We start from the raw sequence: 22923 nt of genomic DNA, 5'->3' as shown, positions 1-22923 counted from the left end.
TTTTTTAAAAAAAGAAGAAAAACAAACAGAAAAAAGAAAGACAATAGAATGCAATAGTTGAAAGCAGTCCTGGGAACCATACTACCCGGACATAATCCTGTCTCTGCCACTTCCTCCCAATGAGATCTTGAACAGGTTATTAATCACTCTATGTCTAGGCTTCTCTATCTATAAAATGGGCTTAAAGATAGGATTAACCTCCTAAATGTGTCAAAAGGATTAGAGCATAAGTTCCATGAGGACTTTAATTTTTGTTTGTTTTGTTCAATCATGTAACACCAGTGCCCAGAACGTAACTGGTATACAATAAGTGCTCCATACAAATATGCTAAAAAATTAGGCAAAAATCACCTCAAACAGATCCTGTAAAGGTTAGCTCTTATTTACATCTCTACCATTGGAACTTAGTACAGTGTTCTGCACAGGTTAAGCCCTCAAGAAATATTAGTAGAGTAAATGAATGAATGCTGTCCCTCTAGTCAGGGCCAGCCCACATTCATGAGAAACTGAAATTATTGAAGTTTCACCTTTCACACCATGGCCTCCATCACCTACATCACATATGTACATGTGTAACTAGCTTTAGCAGTTAAGAAAAATTTCTGAGGAACAAATGAAATAGAATATCAGATATGTAAAAGTTTTCAGATCCATAGTTCAAACCTTCCATTTGCTGATTTATTCTGTAGTCAGTAAAAATTATTTTATTGAGCACCTACTACAGGCTTGATCCTGTGATTAGAAGCTGGGCCTACAATGGTAAGCAAAATATTTATGATCCCCACCCTCATAGAGTTATAGATCTTATAACCTCATCATTTTCCTCTTCTGTGGTTCATTTTCCTCTGAAAAAATAGGAAGTTGAATGATCATCAAGGTATTTTCAACTTGGAAATAAAATGTAACATGTTGGTTAAAATCCCAGGTTTTCAGATAAGGCTACTTGTATTTGAATCTCATTTCCAGTACTTGAATAGCTGTTTGAACCTGAATCAAGTAAAGGCTCTCTAAGCCTCAGTTGCCTCATCTGCAAAACAGGAATGATCTTGATAATAGGAACTATGTTGCTATGATGTTAGTTGGATTAAACGAGAATATATACATTTCATTTTGATGGTGCCTGACATATACTAAATACTCAACAAATGATGATGAATATTTTTCAACCTCTGCCAATCTATAGCATGCAATCCCTGAGGCGCCATGTGGGAAAATGTTCCCTATAAGGCCAGCTGTATTTACAGAGGTCAAATAGGGCCAATCTGCATCTCAGAACTATTTTTCTGATATGTCTTTGGGTTTCACTTCTTTTTGATTGTCAGATAAAAAAGTGAAAGCTCTCAGCTCCTGAAATACTTGCTTACCTGTGCCATATTGCTAAGCAGCATCTAATTAGTGTCAAATTGTGATAAATCGTAACAAAAATCAGGCAGGAAAAAACGGATAGTAAATGTCTAGGATGTTACTAAACCTTTGTTAGGGCAGTCAGGAAAGGCCTCAATGAGAAGTGCCACCACCACTCAGAACCCCAATATGTGTGTTTAATCCCTTGAGGTTTCCCAGTCCTGGGAATGAAGGTCCTCTTGTACTCACCGCTTTCTGACTGAGGCTGCTGTTCTAATCACAGTATTCTTTGGTTTATCACAGCCAGATGCAGCTCCCTGACAAAGCTCTGGGAGGGATTTAAAACATCTTCAATTGCCTTTGGAGACCTCAGAAGGGATTTATCCAGGCCAAATATTTGACCTGTCATCTGAAAATAAGTAAGTGAAAAACTACCATATGCTTAACTCAAGCAGCACACAGGTGCTGTTTCCGGAGCTCAGCCCAGTCCTCTGCACCATTCCCCAAGGCCCGGACTGTGACCAGTAAGCACAACCTTCTCTGATAGAAACTCACTAGTGAGTTCTTTGTGTCAAACTAGCTATTTTCTAAGCAAAATTATAACAGTGGATCCAACAATTATCAGTTGGCTCCCTTATTTGGCATAATTACTGATCAGAAGAATGTAAACATTTGTAGGCACTCTCCCTTCTCAGTTACCCTATCCCAGAACCTTCTAACCACCCTTCTCCATAAACATACACACACACAAATAGACATACCTACACCTTTTTGTCTCAGTACAATCAAATTTCAGGGATAAGAAAAGTGAAGATGGTGCAAAAAGTTAAGCTTGACATTCATTCTATGAGAAAACACTACAGTAAACTGTTAAGACTTCATATTTTTCAAGAAACAAAGAGCCTGAACTTTAAAAAGTCAATGTACTGTGAAAAGAAAAAACTGGTGAGTGAAAAATAACTATTGGCAAAGTAAATTACTTTTCCCATGGAGTTTTTATGCTGAAATATAACAGTGAGGTAATGTTTCATTGAAAGAAAAAGAGGAAACACCCTAAATATAATGAGTAAACTGAACTGCAAACTTTGAGGAGAAAAAAGTCAGTCATCAGATACCAACCTCATAACCTCTATACAGTTGCACTCCGCCAGCAGCTCAGGGATTTCTACTTTTCTTTAGTAGATTTTTCTAAATTCTAGAAGTTAACATTTCCCTTCTCTCTACCTCTGGATGTTCTTCAGTACACAAAACCAGAAGATGTCTCCTATTTCTGTACCAGACTATACTTTGAGTCTTCTGACTGCAAGGAAATAGAATGTCACAATCCCAAAAGACAGGGTCTACCCACAGTTCCATTCCCCTTTATTCTCTAGGAAATATAAAGCCCAAGTGTATTAACAATTATTAAATTATTAAATACTATCCCCTCAACTACTATGTATTGATATATTGGAAATTTTTCATAATAAAATTCAAGGCCCCAAAAATTTCCAGGTACTTGTTACTCTGCTTCCAGCCTTCTACCAACAGGAAGGAATTCTAAGTTGTCTAGATGGTCCTGAACCTCAGGAGTGGCATCATACATTTGATGATTGTAGAGCAGACCAGAGGGGATTTTGCCTGTAGCCCATTCATACAGGGAATACTGCTCAAATAAAAAAAGAAAAAAAGGATCGTGTTATTCTGATCCATTAATTACTTTTCCCAGGGCCTATTAGGGTTTCCTTTTACTCATAGGCCTTCCCTGGTGGCTCAGACGGTAAAGAACCTGCCTGCAATTTTGGAAACCTGGATTTGATCCCCGCATTGGAAAGATCCTCTGGGGGAGGAAATGGCTACCCACTCCAGTATTCTGGCCTGAAGAATTCTATGGACAGAGGAGCCTGGCAGGCTACAGTCCATGGGGTCGCAAAGAGTTGGACACAACTGAGCGACTTTCACTTCACTTCACTTCACTTCACTTCACTTCACTTCACTTTTACTCATTTAACTTAGAGAAGAACAAGTATATATAAGAACTTGTATATATATATATATATATATATATATATATATATATATATGCAGGATACTTGTATATATAGATATATGTATATATATATATACATATATATATATATATGTATGTGTGTGTGTGTGTGCATGCACGGGTGTATGCGCGTGTGCTTAGTTGCTCAGTCATGTCTGACTCTTTGTGACCCCATGGACTCCTCTGTCCATGGGATTCTCCAGGCCAGAATACTGGAGTGGATTGCCATATCCTCCTCCAGGGGATATTCCCAACCCAGGGATGGAACTCAGGTGTCTGTCCCATGTTGCAAGTGGATTCCTTACCATCTGAGCCACCAGGGAAGCATATATATATATATATATATATATATATATTTCAAAATGCTGCAAATCACACTACTTTGCAAGGTGATAGACACTGCAAAAGGGATGGCTACTGTGTAGTGTATATAATCAGAAAAACCTGATATTGAAAAAATGATTTCAAACACATTCTAGTTGCCTGTTTTTTTTCTCCCACATGGCCCTATCTTTTATTTCTCACAATTATTTCCTCCCCTCCCCATTACCTATTCTGTTGCACCTAACAGAACCTTATACCTCCCAGCATTTTGCAATTATTCTTGCCTGTCTCCAGTCTTTAGTATTTATTGATACTGATATCATAATTTGGGGCTACAAAGAGACAATGGAGAATGTATCCAGATTGGATCACTTCTCACCTTCTCAATGGCCATCACCCTGATTCAGGCTACCATTTTCTCTGGCCTGAATTATTGTAATAGCCTCCTAATTGGTCCCTCTGCCTCTGCCTTTGACCCTCTGCAGGCCATCAGTCAGAGTGATACTATTAAATTCTGAGTCAGATTACCACTCTGCTCAAACCTGAAGATGTCTCATATCTCTGGACCAGATACAAATGTGGCTACTAATTCACTTTTCTTAGGTCTTTATTCAAAAATTACCTTCTCCGTGAGATCTTCTCTGGCTGTCCTAACCAAAGTTTCAGAAACACCTAAGGCTATCTTATTTCCCTGAATGAGTATTTCCCTCTCCTTGGCATTTATCACAATCTGACATAACATATTGTACTATCTATCTTATTTACTGTCTGTATTCTTCACAGAATGTAAACTTCATGAGGGTAAAGATTTTTGTGTATGTTGTTCATTAGTATATTCCTAGCACCTAACCAGGAGATGGTGAGGGACAGGGAAGCCTGGCATGCTGCAGTCCATGGGGTCACAAAGAGTCTGACATGACTGGGTGACTGAACAACAGCAACAAGCACCTAACAGACTACCTATCATGTAGTAAGTGCTCAATTAGTATTTGTTGGATAAACGAATGAATCAGAAACCACAATAGCTACATGTGTATCTTTGTGGGTGTGTGTTGGTGGTGGTAGGGCTGTTGGTTGAAGGATAAGGTAGGAAATAGTATTATATGATCATATTCCTCTAATCAGACCATTATAAATTCTCCCATTTGCCAATTCTTTTTGCTCATTTTTGCCCTTTAACCCTCAATCAAATAATAAAATTTGTCAAGTTTTCTTTTTAGTATCACTGCCACTGTCTTAATTCAAGTCCTGAAACCTCATGCCTAAATTATAGCAAGTCTTCCACTTATTTTCCTCAATGTTCCTGGCACTGTCAAGCCATTCTTCAGAGGAGTCTGGAACTCAGCAAGCACTCAGAAGTGATACTTTCTGAAACTGCTCAAAGCTTAGGCTATGTGCAATGGGCCAGGGTCATAAAGGTAGAAATATCGTATATGAGGCTCAGAAAGAAGGAGGGTAGACACAGTTAGATTTCATGTCATGTTCAGAGATGGAGTAATCCTTGAAGAAGAAAGAAAGACAGAGACAGGCTGAAGAGGAAAATAACTAGCTCAACTTCTCAGACACAATAGTAAGCACAAAAATGAGAAGAATTGAGAAAAAGAATGTAGGAAAAAAAAAAAAAGAACTGTACAGCTAACTCTAAGATTCAAGCTTCAGTATTCTCCTCAAAATTTGCAAGGTGTATAGGTGACATCATCTAGCAATTCAAGCTAAAGTGCTATGAAACAAGGGTATCTCTTTCTTCCTCTGAGTTGTGTTCTTTGAAAAGATTCATTTTGTAAAGTTGGGTTGGAGACTGAATTTATGTAAAATTGTGCTTTACTTGTCACATACACATATGTACTTATTTGTATACATACATGTGACATATACATTGATAAAGGAAAGAGAGAAAGAATTTGTTCTGTGACTTTTTTTCTCTCTCTGGTGATTGTGAAAAGTATTTTCTAGCTCATTGCATGCTAATCGAGGTTAGATAAATATTTCAGTTGTATTAATACTTCAAGGGAAAGAAATATAGAAAATAAGGAGTATGACATATAAAGGGGACACTGATGTGGAGCTTCTCAAGATCTGGGCCTATGAGTAAGACACTGTATGATGCTGAAATGTCTCTAATCACAGTGCTTACTACTCAGGATTGGGGGTGAGTTGCTCTGCATGTGAAAACTGGGGGAATCTTTGTGTGGGGAATGTACAAACTCCTGGGAATTGTAAACAAAAGTATCTGTATACACACTACAACAGAACAGTATAGTAGTGGCAACAGAGATCATCCAGCCTATGCATGCATGCTGAGTCCACTTCAGTCGTGCCTGACTCTGTGCAACCCCATGGACTGTAGCCCGCCAAGTTCCTCTGTCCATGGGATTCTCTAGGCAAGAAGATGGGAGTGGGTTGCTATGCCCTTCTCCGGGTAATCTTCCTGAAACAGGGATCAAACCCACATCTCTTACGTTTCCTACATTGGAAGGTGGGTTCTTTACCACTCATGCCACCTGGGAAGCCCATCATCCAACCTACAAAGCCTAAAATACATACTATGTGTTCCTATACAGAAAAAGTTTGCTGATCATTGGCATGCAGAGTTGAGTGGAAAATCTCAGAGTACATTGCAGGTAACAAAGATTAAGTGTTTTGAAATGTTTGTTTCAGTTATGTGTGTGTGTGTGTGTGTGTGAGAGAGAGAGAGATACTAAGTTATCATGAAAAATGCATTTCTTACTTTGGGGAGCAATCCCCCAAAATTGAAAAGTACTCTTGTAGTCCATGGTAAGGAGTTTGAACTTCACCTTAAGAGAAACCATTGAGAGATTTTAAGCAGAGTTGTGATTTAACCAGCATTGTGTTTTAACAAGATCTTTCTGGCTACAATGTGAAAAATGTTAAAAATAGAGGCAAGGTGGATGAGAGGAGGAAAATTAGGAGACTATTTCAGTCATCCAAATGAGGGATGCTGTGGCCTGGATCACAGTGGTGGCAGAGTAAAGCTTATCGGATATTTGCGGGAAAGCCCTTCTCTATTAATTTGGGAATATAAAATGCCTCTGTCTTGGTCTATGACATGCCATATTTTTCTGCTAAAAGAAAAAAAAAATGCTAGAATAGAGTTGGCAAAACACCTCGGTGCTTACTTAGCATTGCCTGTAACTCAATTCTGACATCCAAAACCCTAAAGAATTGTATCCCAGACTGAGAAAGTTCTGGACCACTGAGGCAAACTGGACAATATCTTTTCAATAAAAGGAATTTTAAAATGGGTTGGTCTGTAAATTCTTTACCTCAAGTCTTCCTTTAGGGGAACCTGGTATATTCATCACCAAAAACTTCATGCGTGTAATTAGGAACATTCCTCTCCAACCTTACAATTTTTCTTTGAACACACTTCCTAGTTTAGCTCTGTGATAGGGCCTTTGCTGACTTTGAAGGGCCAGATAAAGGGCCTTTGAGGGCCTATCAACACCTCTTTGTGACCCCACTTGAACAATGAAGCAGGCATGGTAAGCAATTCCTAGGCCTCTGGTGGCGAAGTCCTCACAACTGATTCAGCCACTTTTCTCAGCTAGTTTTTTTGACTCCTTGATATCTTTCCTTGCAATAGTCTGGGTTTCAATTTCTCTTTCACGTATGTCTCCCCTCCGCACCCCCACAACCACCCTGCTTTAGCCTTCAACCTCTCACCCTCAACCAACTTTTTGGATCTAAAAAACTCACCAAGGCCTGTTGTGGACATATTTTGGTATTAATTCCAGCTGTGCTGACCTGTAACACACATGAACACATCCTTGACAGATTGTTTGAAACTTAGAGGGACAGATGAATATAGGATTCAGTTCAGTTCAGTTCAGTTCAGTCGCTCAGTCATGTCCGACTCTTTGAGACCCCATGAATCACAGCACACCAGGCTTCCCTGTCCATCACCAACTCCTGGAGTTCACTCAAACTCATGTCCATCGAGTCGGTGATGCCATCCAGCCATCTCATCCTGTGTCGTCCCCTTCTCCTCCTGCCCCCAATCCCTCCCAGCATCAGGGTCTTTTCCAATGAGTCAACTCTTCGCATGAGGTGGCCAAAGTATTGGAGTTTCAGCTTCAGCATCAGTCCCTCCAATGAACACTCAGGACTGATCTCCTTTAGGATGGACTGGTTGGATCTCCTTGCAGTTCCAAGGGACTCTCAAGAGTCCTCTCCAACACCACAGTTCCAAAGCATCAATTCTTTGGCGCTCAGCTTTCTTCACAGTCCAACTCTCACATCCATACACGACCAATGGAAAAACCATAGCCTTGACTAAACAGACCTTTGTTGGCAAAGTAATATCTCTGCTTTTCAATATGCTATCTAGGTTGATCATAACTTTCCTTCCAAGGAGTAAGCATCTTTTAATTTCATGGATGCAGTCACTATCTGCAGTGATTTTGGAGCCCAAAAAAATAAAGTCTGACACTGTTTCCACTGTTTCCCCATCTATTTCCCATGAAGTGATGGGACCAGATGCCATGATCTTAGTTTTCTGAATGCTGAACTTTAAGCCAACTTTTTCACTCTCCTCTTTCACTTTCATCAAGAGGCTTTTTAGTTCCTCTTTACTTTCTGCCATAAGGGTAGTGTCATCTGCATATCTGAAGTTATTGATATTTCTCCTGGCAAACTTGATTCCAACTTGTGCTTCTTCCAGCCCAGTGTTTCTCATGATATACTCTGCATATAAGTTAAATAAGCAGGGTGACAATATACAGCCTTGACGTATTCCTTTTCCTATTTGAAACCAGTCTGTTTCTCCATTTACCAGACTTTTATTTCAAGGACTGTTGACTAGCTAGAGTGCACAGACTCTAAAAGGAGCCATAGTTCTGTTGTGCATGAGTGATGCAACTTGAAAGGCAGGCCCTGGGTATAGAAGGAGTAGGGGCTTGCCTGTGAGGCTAATCAAAAGCCCCCTGGCTTGAAAATCCCACTGCTGCTATCACTTCTTTGGACCATGACACTGAGTTCACAAAGATCTCAGTTTAAATGTATATTTTTTAAATGGATAAATGCCTTAAGACATTAGCATCAATTGTTAATACTCTAGTAAGGAAGAACTTGCCAGGTTAATTTCATGTTCCTTAAGAGTAGTTGAGAAGAATAATAATGTCTAAGTAGGTAGATGTGGTTTTGAATCGCAGCTCTGCTACATAATAGGACCTGGGGCAAGTCTCCTAACCCTCTAAGCCTCAATTTACTTATGTATAAAATGGAGATAGCATCATCTACCACACAAAGTTAATGTGAGGATAAAATGAGGTAATGTTTTCAAAAATGCCTGGCACATGGTAGGTTTCAATAAAAGTGTGACTCCCTTAAACCCTAGCAGAGAAAAACCCTAGAAGAGATGAGATTCAGATAAGTTTTAGAGATAAAGTGGAATGGGAAGTAGGAAGGCCCTTACAAGAGAAAAAAGAGTTCTGGCTGGGAAGAGGGGACATACTGGAAAGCCTAGACAGCTAAAAGAAATTAAGGCTCTGGGCATCTGTGCAAAGTCAAGACACAAAATCACAAGGAAAAGGAGAGTAGAGAAGTGTTGGCTTCCTACTAGCCAACAGCTTCCTTCCTAGCCCAGCTCCCTCCTCACTTCCAGGCAGAAACAGCAGGGTTTCCTAACAGGGCCCAGTAGACTTCCTGAAGTGCACTGATTCTTGAGAGTAGGGTGGGGTTACAGCCAGTGATCCAGGAATTGCATGTAATGGAGGGAATCTTGTGTCAAGTCCTGCCTATCCTCCTTCTCCACATAAAAAAGGTACAGAGAACAGTGTCAGACATGCGCAACTAGGTCATTTGTCAACATGAAGGAAGGTTAAGGACTGAGAACATCTCTCTGCTCCCATCCTGGAGAATTTTGTTTTGGGGGTTAAGGGTCCAATCCCTTTACAAGCATTGGCAATGTATCCAAGATGCTCCTCTCAGGCATATCTCTACCCCAAAACCAAAATAATCAAAATGGTTAGTCCTATATCTGTTCCTGGAGCAGCTGTCACCTCCTATCAGAAACTATCCTCTTAGGCATCAATTCCCAACATGGTTTCTTGACAGCCATACACAGCAAATCAGTGACATATTTGATGTAAGTCACGAGCACTTTGTTAACCAAAATGAAGGGGATTATTTTAATGATTTGTTTTGTTGTGTTGTATAAATTTCAATAGCCTTGAGGTTATGCCTCTAACTTGGTCACTCTCCAACATTAGGTAGTGATCCATGACTTTGGATATACGTATGTTGCATATGTGAATGCCCTTCATCACATGAGCATTTATTTTCTCTTGCTCACTCTTCTTTTAAAGCAGGAGTTTCCATTTCTTGTTCAGTGTCAGTCACTCAGTCGTGGACTGGAGTAGATAGCCATTCCGTTCTGTTCTCCAGGGGATCTTCCTGACCCAGGGATTGAACCCTGGTCTTCTGCATTGTAGGCAGATTCTTTACCATCTGAGCCACCAGGGAAACCCCCCCAAAACAAGAGGTAGGTGGAAGAGGTTTGAAAAACTTTTCTTTGCTCTCTTGGTATGGACCAACCCAGAAGCACTCACGCGTGCATACATCCCAAGTCGTTTCACTCATGTATGACTCTTCGCATCCCCATGGACTGTAACCCACTAGGCTCCTCTGTCCATGGGGTTCTCCAAGCAAGAATACTGGAGTGGGTTGTCATGCCCTCCTCCAGGGGATCTTCCAGACCCAGGGATCAAGCTCACGTCTCTGGCATCTCCTGCATTGGCAGATGGGTTCTTTACCACTAGCACCACCTGGGAAACACTCATAATGGCCTGAAAGTGAAAGAAAGTGAAAGTGAAAGTCACTCAGTCGTGTCTGATTCTTTGCGACCCCAGGACTATACAGTCCATGGAATTCTCCAGGCCAGAATACTGGAGTGGGTAGCCTTTCCCAGCTCTAGGGGATCTTCCCAACACAAGGATCGAACCAGGTCTCTCACATTATAAGCGGATTCTTTACCAGCTAAGCCACCAGGGAAGCCCAAGAATACTGAAGTGGGTAGCCTATCCCTTCTCCAGCGGATCTTCCCGACCCAGGAATTGAACCAGGGTCTCCTGAATTGCAGGCGGATTCTTTACCAACTGAGCTACTAGGGAAGCCCTACTAAGACTTAATGGACTCTGAGCAAGTGACAATACACTTTTGTGAGCATCTGTGAGTCTGTGTGAACATCTGCACATTTATCAATCAGTCCATGTGACTTGTGTGTCCCCGCACGTCCGTGTTTGCATTCTGAGGTAACATCTGCTAAACTACAGCACCAAATAGCTGGCTATTGCTGCAGCTTTAGGGCTAACATGGTGGGGAATAAGATGCAATCTCCATTTAATACAGGTTAGTAGAGATAACAGGAAGATGGAGATCCAAGGAATCAGTGGATTTCCTGGAGGTCAATTTTTTTAATTGTCAAGATGGTAGGTCATGCTAAAGCAATTTAGCCTTTAACCACTAAAGGCACTACTTGGAAATTGGTCTTCCATGCTCCTTTTTTTCCCTCTTGCTCTTGATTTTTTTTCCTGCCAGTTGCAGCTAGAATGAATACTTACAGCCCAAGTGCTAATTCTCAGAGAATAATAGTTTGGATAAAGAAAGCTTGTCAGGACTTTCACTGCAGCCTTGTTATGTGCGAAGTCAGAGTCTCTCCTGTTGCTTTGCTTTCAAACCTGAAGGCATCAAAGGGGCAGCTAGATCATCTTTGTTTTAAACTCTCTTTTCCCCTGCTGTCAGCCTCTACTATTTCTCACCTTTTTTAAAATTAATTCTTCAGAGAAGTCCCACTGTGAAGTTGGCCTGAAATGGTTTATTCTAAAGAATGGTTTTAGTGCTCTTGTATAAGGTACCACCCAGGAAAGTACCTCTCTGGATGTGAATGGGTCTCCTTCCTCAGAAAAAGGTATTGACTAGGATGGGAAGGACAGGAGGTACTGAGGAAATGAGTGGAGCCTGGCTGATGGAAGAATCCCCTCTTAGTTGGAGAGCTGGTGATTGTGTGGAATGAAAGAGGCAAGAGAAATCCTTTGGGTCCTCATGGACCCACAGTCACTCCCAACACCACCCCCACCCCCAGCCAACCAAAACCCTCCGAGACACAATTCACCAATCATTTTTCCATAATAGCCTTTAATACTAAAATGCATTATATTTTTGAAGCAGAGAAAACACATTTAAGGGGAAAACAGAGAACCACCAGATAAAAGGAAACAATGTGGCAGATAACACCATTTAAAACATAACTGTAATAATTTAATAAAGCTGCTTTATCATCTTCATAAAATAGAGTGGTGATTCTTTTTTGTCTTTTTTCTTTTTACAATGATTCAATCACTGTGAAAATGTACATAACATACAGATCAGCATATACAACAATTTCACCTTCATATAGTCAGCAACAGAGACTGCTTAATGAGACATACTGTACTTGCATCCCTCTAAATTTCCACCCTGGTTTGACAGGTAAACAGTAATAGTGTCATCAGGCTCATTCCCCTCACTAGAGGAGCGAAGGCGTAAGCCTTTTGCAACTAATACCTTAGCATTCAAATAGCACAAGAAGGTATTTGTTGCTGAATTTCTAGCTCAAGCTAGTCTGGCTCTTGGTCATTATAGTCTGCATTCTAGCCTTCCTCAGCTGAACGCCAGCCAGTGCCAGTAAAAATCTACTTAACCAGTGCTGTAATGGTGTTAGCTGGTTTGTTTGCTAAGGTTGACAGCAACTTTCAGTTAGTAACAAGGTCATTTTTAATTGCCAATACAGCTGGAGCAACAATCAGCATCATCAGTTTTCCCTAATGACCTACAATGCTTTCCAATCAAGATCAGGTTTTCGTGGGTTGTTCTTTACCAAGAGCACCTTACAATATATATTTCAGACAAGGTGGTTGATTTTCTTTGTTTTTACAAAAAGCAATATGAGTTCTATTGGAAATTAATTCACTTTTACACAACATGTGACCCACAGGCCAATTCCAGCTTCACAAGAAAATAAAGAGAGCTGCAACAACTTCATTAGGACAATGTGTTTTGCTCTGGAATATTTCATTATCAATATAAAGCCACCCAGTCCCAGCCCCACCCCCACACATCCCCTTTGAATATTACTTTGTTACATACTTAAACTAAAGAACAACATCTCAATACACTTTAGTGTCAGCAGATACAATTTGACTCATGAAATGACATCCTTAAATGTAATTTTACTGAGAAGGCAAACACTAGGACTGTATACAATGGACTTTTTAAGCTCATTTATGCCAGTTTTTCAAAGTCAGTTAGGGTCTTATTACCCTGGATAAAGAGCCAAGTGGACCAGACTTGTCAGGATGCTCTGGGGACCATTCAACATCAAAATGATCCTCATAGAATGAATTGGAATTCCAGCCAGAACTTGTATTATGTACAGTAATGATCCTTTTCCCACACTGGATGCCCAGTCAAGCTATTCTTACATACTTGTGTCTCCCAAAACTGCCCTTTGTCCTTGATGCTTCAAGTGGACCACTTTTGTTTTGCTTGTTAATATAATAGAGCAATATGAAAAGTTCAACTGAATTCCCTTCAATCAGGTGTATGTTGAAGTAACACTATTGGGATGACACTGGATGGCTCCAGTTTTCAGAGTTCTAAGTTGTATTCCTCTAATATTTTTGAGTAGTGATCAATGGGTCACCAACTTATCAGTCTAAATGGACACCTTAGGTGCAATTAGCTCTACTAGGCAAGTTTACACTGGAGCAGTGATACTCAAAATGTGATCCCTGGACCAGATGCATCAGCATCACTTGGGAATTTTTAAATCAGCAAAGACTCAGGCCTCACTCCAGACCTACTGAGCCAGAGACTTTAAGTGCAGGGCCCATCAACCTGTGCTTTATCAAGTCCTCAACCTTTAGTGGGCATTTGATCCATATAAATTGCTAGGTCTCACCCCCAGAGGTTCTGCTTCAGTTGGTCTTTGTGAGGACAGAGAATTACCATTCCTAACAAGTTCCCAAGTGATGTTAGTACTGCTGGTCCAAGGACTACACCTTGAAACCACTGCCTTTCAGGAAGTGCAGGGTCCCTTGGCCCATTACCTATTTGGGCAATAAAGTGGGCCATAATTTACTCTACTGGCTTTAAGAGAATCCAAGGGATGGTAAGTTTCCTTCTGAACCGGTTCATAGATTAGTCAGTATAGAGAAAAGAAAAAAGAGACTCCACACAGCACGGCTCCCTTCTTCCTATTTCTTATATGTATATAGCATGTTCCCATATTTGGGGAGAAGCAATCAATCAATGCAAACTAACCTGTTTATATTGCATGAAACCATTCACCTGCTCAGGGACATGCCCAAAGCAGTTAGTAGTAAAGCATGTCATACCTCAATATGCCACACCTAAACACACCTAAAACGTCAATTCCTCCCCAAAAGGGACATCAGAATAAATGGAATAGAACTCCTTAAGATTTAGGAACTGAAATTGATCCCTCATATTTAAGTGTGTAACATATTTATAGAGGAAAAAAAGGGAGAATGTTTGGCCCTCTGGCCTTTGTGGCTTTTCATCAGACATGTTGGAAAGGAGAGAAAAACATGAACCAAAAGGGAAAGTTAGGATCTTTGCACAAAATTTCCTTTTGCAGGCACAGCCTGACTATAAAACCAGCATACAAAGCCCTCCTAGGATGCACTTGTGCTTCTGGGAGGATGTATACATCAGACAACTGTAGAGGGGGAAAAAGATATTTTCTTAATGAGGGAAATTCTCTGAACATACTCAGTAAAGGATTTGGAAGCCAAAAAATATCTGACTGCCCATTGCGAACAAAGTATTTTAAGAAGGAAAAAGGATTGGTCTATTGCTTGAAACTGAATTCTGAAAAGAAAAAAAAATGGGGCGGGGGGCGGGGGTGAACACAAGAGAGAAGCAGAATCAATGTCACTGCTACATTAACCATTTTAAATTTGGCTGGTAAGAGACATGGCAGCCAGTGGCCACATAACATTGAATGTTCCCACTTGCCACAATCTTTTCAGCTCCCTCATCCCCACTGAGCACATAAGAAATACACCTGTACAAAAGCTGTCAAATCTGACTTGAAAGTGAGGTGGTAGCTAACAGTATAGCTAATATCTGGATGGATCAGCAGAGGAACAGTCTAAATTCTATGGGCAGCCATCATAAATTAAATGGAAAAAAAAGTTAATTTTTAACATGCTAAATAAACTATTCACTTGCAAACAAAAATAAATACTTAATTCAAAATCTACTACTAAAATAAAATGAGTTAAAGGGGGAAAAGTGAGAGAATTAAATGAGCCAAAATGAAGACGCTATGATAATTGATTTCTAATTGTGTCAGTTTCAGGGGGAAATTTGCAGTCACACCAATTTTCTGCATGAGGTAGTATCCAGCACTGAATAAGAAATAAGGATGAATTTGTAGCTTCATTTATAACTTCTTTTTCAGAAATATTCTCCCCTACTAACCCCATTCCCACTGCCTTACCCAGCCCCCTCCCTCAAACCCTCCTTCCCACAAAAGAAAATGCTCCCAATTAATGTATAAAGCAGGAACTCAGGCAAAAATAACTAAAACATTTAAAAGAGTGGACTTATCTACCTAACTTAAGAAAATAAATCATCTTTTGCATTCTTAATGCTCTAAGCCTTTTTCTCTGCATATTCTTGAATTTCAAAAAATGAAACAAATGAGAACATAATCACAAAACTTGTTTCTCTAGAAACAACTCTTTTAAGACCAAGACAGAGCAAAGGTGACATATTTGTTTTTAAATTATGAACTCTTAGGCTGCAAGAATACTATGTTGGCTAGTGAATATTAATAGACAGTTAATAAACAGGGGAGTTTGAGGAATGTTAAACAAACAGAAAAAGAATGTGTGTAACAAACTTGTTAATAAAAATGGTGTATTCCTAGCCTACAGCAAAGAGTTGGCTAAATCTAAAGGATTTTTATTTTAATAGTTTCCTGTTCACATTTTTAATTTAAAAAATGTATCACTCATAAATACAAGTTCAAGTGTCCAAGTGTCTCCATTCAGAAGGCACGATAATTGGATTAGGGATGCTGTTACCTGTTACCTGTCTTTTCCTAAACATACAGTTTGTACTGCTTACTCTGTTCCTATTTATACTCCTATGATACAGAGCCACATGGAGTTCTCAATTCCAGTCCATGACGTGCTTTGCGGTCTAATTTCTAATCATGTTTGGGAAGCACTGAATCAGGAAGTATGTGTCTGAAAAGATGCTAATTTAAAATTCAAAATAGATTCAGTCTTTTTGAGTTTTAGATGATTGGAGATAGGGAATTTCTAAGCCTGGAAACTGATAACTTCAGGAGAAACTTTCCTGTTCAGGGCCTGAAAGTCAGAAAAATTGATCTCATAAAATTTTCAGCACAATATTTCTGACAACTGCAAATTAGATAGCAGAATATCCAAAAATGACTTTCTGTAATGATCTATCATGGATCTAGGCAGAAGCCTGAAAGTCAGGAAAAATACTCTGCAATGTGGTGAGCAACCATTCTGTGGGTATCCTATGTGAATGAGTACCCTCCAAGTACTCAGCCTATACATATGGCATTACTCATTCACTTGCCATCTTAGTTGTTTGCACTTTGTTTTTGTCTGTAGTTTTAAGGAAAAAACACCAATTTCTATAAGCCTTTTGCCACCACCACACATGTAGCAATTTGCAATATCAAATACGACAATAGCACAGCTAGCAAAAGTGTTCTTTAAAGCAGGGGTGTCCACAGCAAAGTAGCGGCATTGGAAAGTACTCGAGCTTCAGAAACAACCATTTGGGGACTCAGTTTCACATCACTGAATCAATGAATAGTACACAATAAATGACCGTTAACTTGTCTATACTACAAACAGTAGCAAACTTATTCAAGGTGTCCAGAGCCTTTTTTTTTTTTTTTTTTGCTTTTTTTAAGTGTAATCCTCCACAAACAATGGTAATTTTTATTATAATTTTGACATAGAAAAATATATAAATTCAAACACTTAATACATAATACTTTTCACAACTGAATTTGTCTCTGTTTCCCCAACATCAAGGCCCCATGAACGACTCAAGCCAAAGCTAATTTGCTCCAACGGAACACCCCTGCTGCCTGTTGAAACGAGAGGGATTGTCACAGATTGATAGTCATTTATAAACAATACATTTAGGGAAAGCTCTGAAATACAGCCACTCAAGAACCAACCATTGGTGAACAATTACAACGATCAGCTACTGCTTCTTAGCTAGCCAGCATGGTTTCTCTCTTCCTTCTTCCCCAAGACTGATTTAGAGAATGATATCCTTCAGACGCTTCACGCCAGGAGACTCTTTGTCTCGACCTTCCTTCAGAATGGGGTTGACCTCATGCACGACTTTCTCACCATCAGCTCCACGGGGTTCAGCTTCAGAGGGACGAGAAGGACCATTGTTGACATACTGCTCCAGATCACGGGCAGGGGGTGCCAGGGCAACAGTGTAAGACACAGAAGGCTTGGTAGGCAGAGGGCTCTTGAGGTGCAGAGGGGAAGTGACAGGGCTAATAGCCTCACAGCCGTTGCCTGCCTCCCGGATAGCGCTGTTGACCTTGGGGCTGCAGGTGGTCACATCAACAGTCCTTCTCCCTTTCAGGGTGGGCTTCTCCTCAGCTGGGTGGTCGCTGACATCCTTTCCAAAGGTTGCGAAAGTCCGCTTGGTGGGGCCGCAGTCATCATAAGCTTCGACATCAGCAGCAGTAGCTTCAATGGACAGTGTGATGATGTTCCTCACATGCTCAGGGGACTTGGAGCAGGTGGGCATGGGGTTCCGGGGCATCCAGCACCTGTCAGAGTGGCCAAGAATACGGCATTCTTCCCTGCAATGAAATCCTTCATTCTGATCTGTTTGGAGAAAATTAAAAATGTCAATTTCATCAGCTTTTCCCAGGAATCATCATTACTTCCCAGTGCTCAAGTTTCTTAGGTACCCAGAGGTCCTTTGGGGAAATGACACTTTTAGATAGTCTTTTATTGCCTTTTGGGACAAGTGTGAAGAATTGGATTTTTAAAAAGCTGTAGATCTCCCCGCTAAACACTCTTCCCTCCTTTTTTATGATTATTTTTGTTGCTGCTTCCACTGCTGACAAAACTGAAAACCTAAAAGGAAACACACTATGATGAAAAATTTTATTTTTTAAAAAGTTTATCTGATGGTAAAGGTGCTGAGACTCAGCATTTTATCAACAATTCCTGCTAAAAATCAACTGTGTTTGAAACAGGTTCTAGCAGATATACTGAGAAGTCTTGGCCATGTTTTTGAGTAATAGCACTGTCAACCATGTTTCTACCCTGCTGCTGCTGCTGCTGCTAAGCCGCTTAAGTCGTGTCCAACTCTGTGCGACCCTATAGACGGCAGCCCACCAGGCTCCCCCGTCCCTGGGATTCTCCAGGCAAGAACACTGGAGTGGGTTGCCATTTCCTTCTCCAATGCATGAAAGTGAAAAGTGAAAGTGAAGTTGTTCAATCGTGTCCGACTCTTCGTGACCCCATGGACTGCAGCCCACCAGGCCCCTCCGTCCATGGGATTTTCCAGGCAAGAGTACTGGAGTGGGGTGCCATTGCCTTCTCCGGTTTATACCCTAGTCAATGATATTCAATGCTTAATTTTAGATTAGTAATATACTCTTTGAAAACCCAATCACATCACTTCTTTTTGGCCAGCAGTCTCACCAGCCAATCTCCTTACTAAACCCTTTACATGACTTCTCATGATTTCCCATGAGAAGGAATATACCGAGATCTCTTCCTTCCATCTGATCCAGAAGCTATACCTGGCCTTGTGCACACATCCCTCATGGGTTGAACATCATTTAATTATACTCAGCTAGCCATTCCTTCTTATCTTTCTTATCTGCAATTTCATTTGAGTCATATTTCTTAACATAATTTCTTCATGGATTACTTTAACCCTATCATAGATGATCTCAGCAGACAGAATTCATAATTATTGGCAAGACATGTTTTTCTCATTTTATCCCAGGTTCATTTGGAGTTAAGGTTTTAATTTGGCTCTCAGAAAAGCTTTCTATGTGGGCTTCACTAAAGTATGGACTCAGGGTTAACTTCTACCTGTCCATTGGAAAACTGTTAATGTCTGGTTTAGACCTCTAGTTTTCCAGATCAATTTATATTTATGTTACATTCTTGCGTGAGGATGACCTAGTGAAATTTTTCATATCACATTGCACAATGCATCAAAATATGAGCAGCTTAACAATTATAGATGTCCTTGGGGTAGGACTGGAGGAGGTAGGGAGACAAGAAGAGATTGCAAAGACAAAAAAATATATACATCAAGAAAAGTTGGAAATATGTGCTATGAGTGCTTTTTTTGCAGGAAGAAGTCTGCAATTCAGGGACTTGCCTGATATTAGTCTACATATAACACACCTTCCTTATACAATTGTATTTCTATTTTTTAGTATTTTTATTGAGTTTTTAGAGTAAATGGTACAGCAAAGAGATAATTCTCTGTCTCATTTACCAAAAGTTATTTTGGTAAAGGGGTACTTGGGAGGAGGTTCAAGAGATAATGGTTGAAATGAGTGCATATTTCATCATTTGGAGAAAAAGTGTTAGAAGCAGCTAAATGTCAAGGCTTAATCCAGGCTGAGTTCACATTTCAACATGACTCTGGAAATGGCTTTTGACCTAAATTACAGAAAAAACAGCCAAAGATAAGACCTCCTTCAATATACCTGGACACAATTTACTGACTTATCTTTAAGATGGCCAGTTTAAGCCCCCTTTCAATGCTGGAGAATGAAACTCTCAGGATTTTGCAGAGTTGGAACCAAATAACAAATGAGCATTATCACCAAGAAGATAAGTGCCTTCTTCATACATAGGACAAAGCTCCCGCAAACTGCAGGACACTTCTACATCAGGAATGCCTAGCCACCTCTGAAAAACGAGGGTTTGTCAAAGCCCTTTCTCTGCCTCTTCCCTGTAAACTTTCATTGCTGCCACCTGATGACTTGTGTGCACCAGGACCCAGAGACCCCACAGAGACTGAGACAGAACTGTGTGTGAGTGTCTCCTGTGGAGGTATGGGTCAGCAGTGGACTTCTGCAGGGGCAGGGGGTCTGGGTGCAGCAGACCTGGGTATGGCATAAGCCCTCTTGGAGGACGTCACCATTAACCCCACCACCTAGCTACCAGAACTGTCCATCAGAGGGCAGACAGACTGAAAATAACAATCACAGAAAACTAACCAATCTGATCACACAGACCACAGCCATGTCTAACTCAATGAAACTATGAGCCATGCCGTGCAGGGCCACCCAAGATGGGTGGGTCATAGAGGAGAGTTCTGACAAAACATGGTCCACTGGAGAAGGGAATGGCAAACCACTTCAGTTTTCTTGCCTTGAGAACCCCATGAACAGTATGAAAAGGCAAAATGATAGGATACTGAAAGAGGAACTCCCCAGGTCAGTAGGTGCCCAATATGCTACTGGAGATCAGTGGAGAAATAACTCCAGAAAGAATGAAGAGATGGAACCAAAGCAAAAACAACACAGAGTTGTGGATGTGACTGGCAATGGAAGTAAAGTCTGATGCTGTAAAGAGCAATATTGCATAGGAACCTGGAATGTTAGGTCCATGAATCAAGGCAAATTGGAGGTGTCAAACAGGAGATGGCAAGAGTGAACATTGACCTTTTAGGAATCAGGAAACTGAAATGGACTGGAATGGGTGAATTTAACTCAGATGACAAATATGTCTACTACTGTGGGCAAGAAGCCCTTAGAAGAAATGGCGTAGCCATCATAGTCAACAAAAGTTGGAAATGCAGTACTTGGATACAATCTCAAAAATGAAAGAATGAACTCTGTCTATTTCCAAGGCATACCATTCAATATCATGCTCATCGAAGTCTATGCCCCAACCAGTAATGCTGAAGAAGCTGAAATTGAACAGTTCTATGAAGACTTACAAGACCTTCTAGAACTAACACCCCAAAAGATGTCCTTTTCATTATAGGGGACTGGAATGCAAAAGTAGGAGGTTAAGAAATACCTGGAGTAACAGGCAAATTTGGCCTTGGAGTACAGAATGAAGCAAGGCAAAAGTTAACAGAGTTTTGCCAAGAGAATGCACTGATCATAGCAAATACCTTCTTCTAATAACACAAGAGAAGAGTCTACACATGGACATCACCAGATGGTCAATACCAAAATCAGATTGATTATATTCTCTGCAGCCAAAGATGGAGAAATTCTATACAGTCAGCAAAAACAAGACCAGGAGCTGACTATGGCACAGACCATGAACTCCTTATTGCCAAATTCATATTTACATTGAAGAAAGTATGGAAACCCACTAGAACATTCAGGTATGCCCAAAATCAAATCCCTTACGATCACAGAGTGGAAGTGAGAAAGAGATTTAAGGGATTAGATCTGATAGACAGAGTGCCTGAAGTACTATGGATGGAGGTTCCTGACATTGTACAGGAGGCAAGGATCAAGATCATCCCCAAGGAATGGAAATGCAAAAAGGCAAAATGGTTGTCTGATGAGGCCTTACAAATAGCTGTGAATAGAAGAGAACTGAAAGGCAAAGGAGAAAAGGAAAGATACACCCATTTGAATGCAGGGTTCCAAAGAATAGCAAGGAGAGATAAGAAAGCCTTCCTCAGTGATCAATGCAAAGAAATAGAGGAAAACAATAGAATGGGAAAGACTAGAGATCTCTTCAAGAGAATTAGAGATACCAAGGGAACATTTCATGCAAAGATTGGCACAATAAAGGACAGAAATGGTATGGACCTAAGAGAAGCAGAAGATATTAAGAGGTGGCAAGGATACACAGAAGAACTGTACAAAAAAGATCTTCACCCTCCAGATAATCACAATGGTGTGATCACTCACCTAGAGTCAGACATCATGGAATGTGAAGTCAAGTGGGCCTTAGGAAGTATCACTATGAACAAAGCTAGTGGAGGTGATGGATTCCAGTTGAGCTATTTCAAATCCTAAAAGATGATGCTGTCAAAGTGCTGCACTCAATATGCCAGCAAATGTGGAAAACTCAGCAGTGGCCACTGGACTGGAAAAGGTCAGTTTTCATTCCAATCACAAAGATAGGCCATGCCAAAGAATGCTCAAACTACCACACAAATGGACTCATTCACACGCTAGTAAAGTAATGCTCAAAATTCTCCAAGCCAGACTTCAACAGTACATGAACCATGAACTCCCAGATGTTCAAGCTGGATTTAGAAAAGGCAGAGGAACCAGAGATCAAATTGCCAACATCTGTTGGATCACGGAAAAAGCAAGAGAGTTCCAGAAAAACATCTATTTCTGCTCTATTTGACTATGCCAAAGCCTTTGACTATGTGGACCACAACAAACTCTGGAAAATTCTTAAATAGATGGGAAAACCAGACCACCTGACCTGCCTCTTGAGAAATCTGTATGCAGGTCAGGAAGCAACAGTTAGAACTGGACATGGAACAACAGACTGGTTCCAAATAGGAAAAGGAGGACGTCAAGGATGTATACTGCCACCCTGCTTATTTAACTTATATGCAGAGTACATCATGAGAAACACTGGGCTGGATGAAGCACAACCTGGAAATACCAATAACCTCAGATATACATATGACACCACCCTTATGGCAGAAAGCAAAGAAGAACTAAAGAACCTCTTGAGGAAAGTGAAAGAGGAGAGTGAAAAAGTTGGCTTAAAGCTCAACATTCAGAAAACTAAGATCATGGCATCTGGTTCCATCACTTCATGGCAAATAGATGGAGAAACTGTAGAAACAGTGACAAACTTTATTTTGGGGGCTCCAAAATCACTGCAGATGGTGACTACAGCCATGAAATTAAAATGTGTTTACTCCTAGGAAGAAAAGTTATGATCAACCTAGACAGCATATTAAAAATCAGAGACATTACTTTGCCAACAAAGGTCCATATAGTCAAAACTATGGTTTTTCCAGTAGTCATGTATGGATGTGAGAGTTGGACCATAAAGAAAGCTGAGTGCTGAAGAACTGATGCTTTTGACTTGTGGTGTTGGAGAAGACTCTTGAGAGTCCCTTGGACTGCAAGGAGATCCAACCAGTCAATCCTAAAGGAAATCAACCCTGAATATTCATTGGAAGGACTGATGCTGAAGCTG

General features: G+C 40.5%; 1 protein-coding gene across 3 annotated transcripts in view; it reads right to left on the bottom strand.

Annotated features, from left to right (window-relative positions):
* Positions 1 to 11834: 11834 nt before the first annotated feature.
* Positions 11835 to 22923, bottom strand: part of PCDH19 (protocadherin 19) — a 133697-nt gene continuing 122608 nt past the window's right edge. For all 3 annotated transcript variants that reach the window (XM_006075603.4, XM_006075602.4, XM_006075604.4), the window contains one exon: positions 11835 to 17628. In XM_006075603.4, coding sequence (XP_006075665.1) covers positions 17039 to 17628 — 590 coding nt within the window. In that variant the 3' untranslated portion in view covers positions 11835 to 17038. The remainder of the gene's footprint in view (positions 17629 to 22923) is intronic.

This window comes from Bubalus bubalis, chromosome X (assembly GCF_019923935.1).
Source record: "Bubalus bubalis isolate 160015118507 breed Murrah chromosome X, NDDB_SH_1, whole genome shotgun sequence".
Taxonomy (NCBI): Eukaryota; Metazoa; Chordata; class Mammalia; order Artiodactyla; family Bovidae; genus Bubalus; species Bubalus bubalis.
Note: the sequence above shows the minus strand (reverse complement) of the source record. Positions and strands in the feature narration are given on the sequence as shown.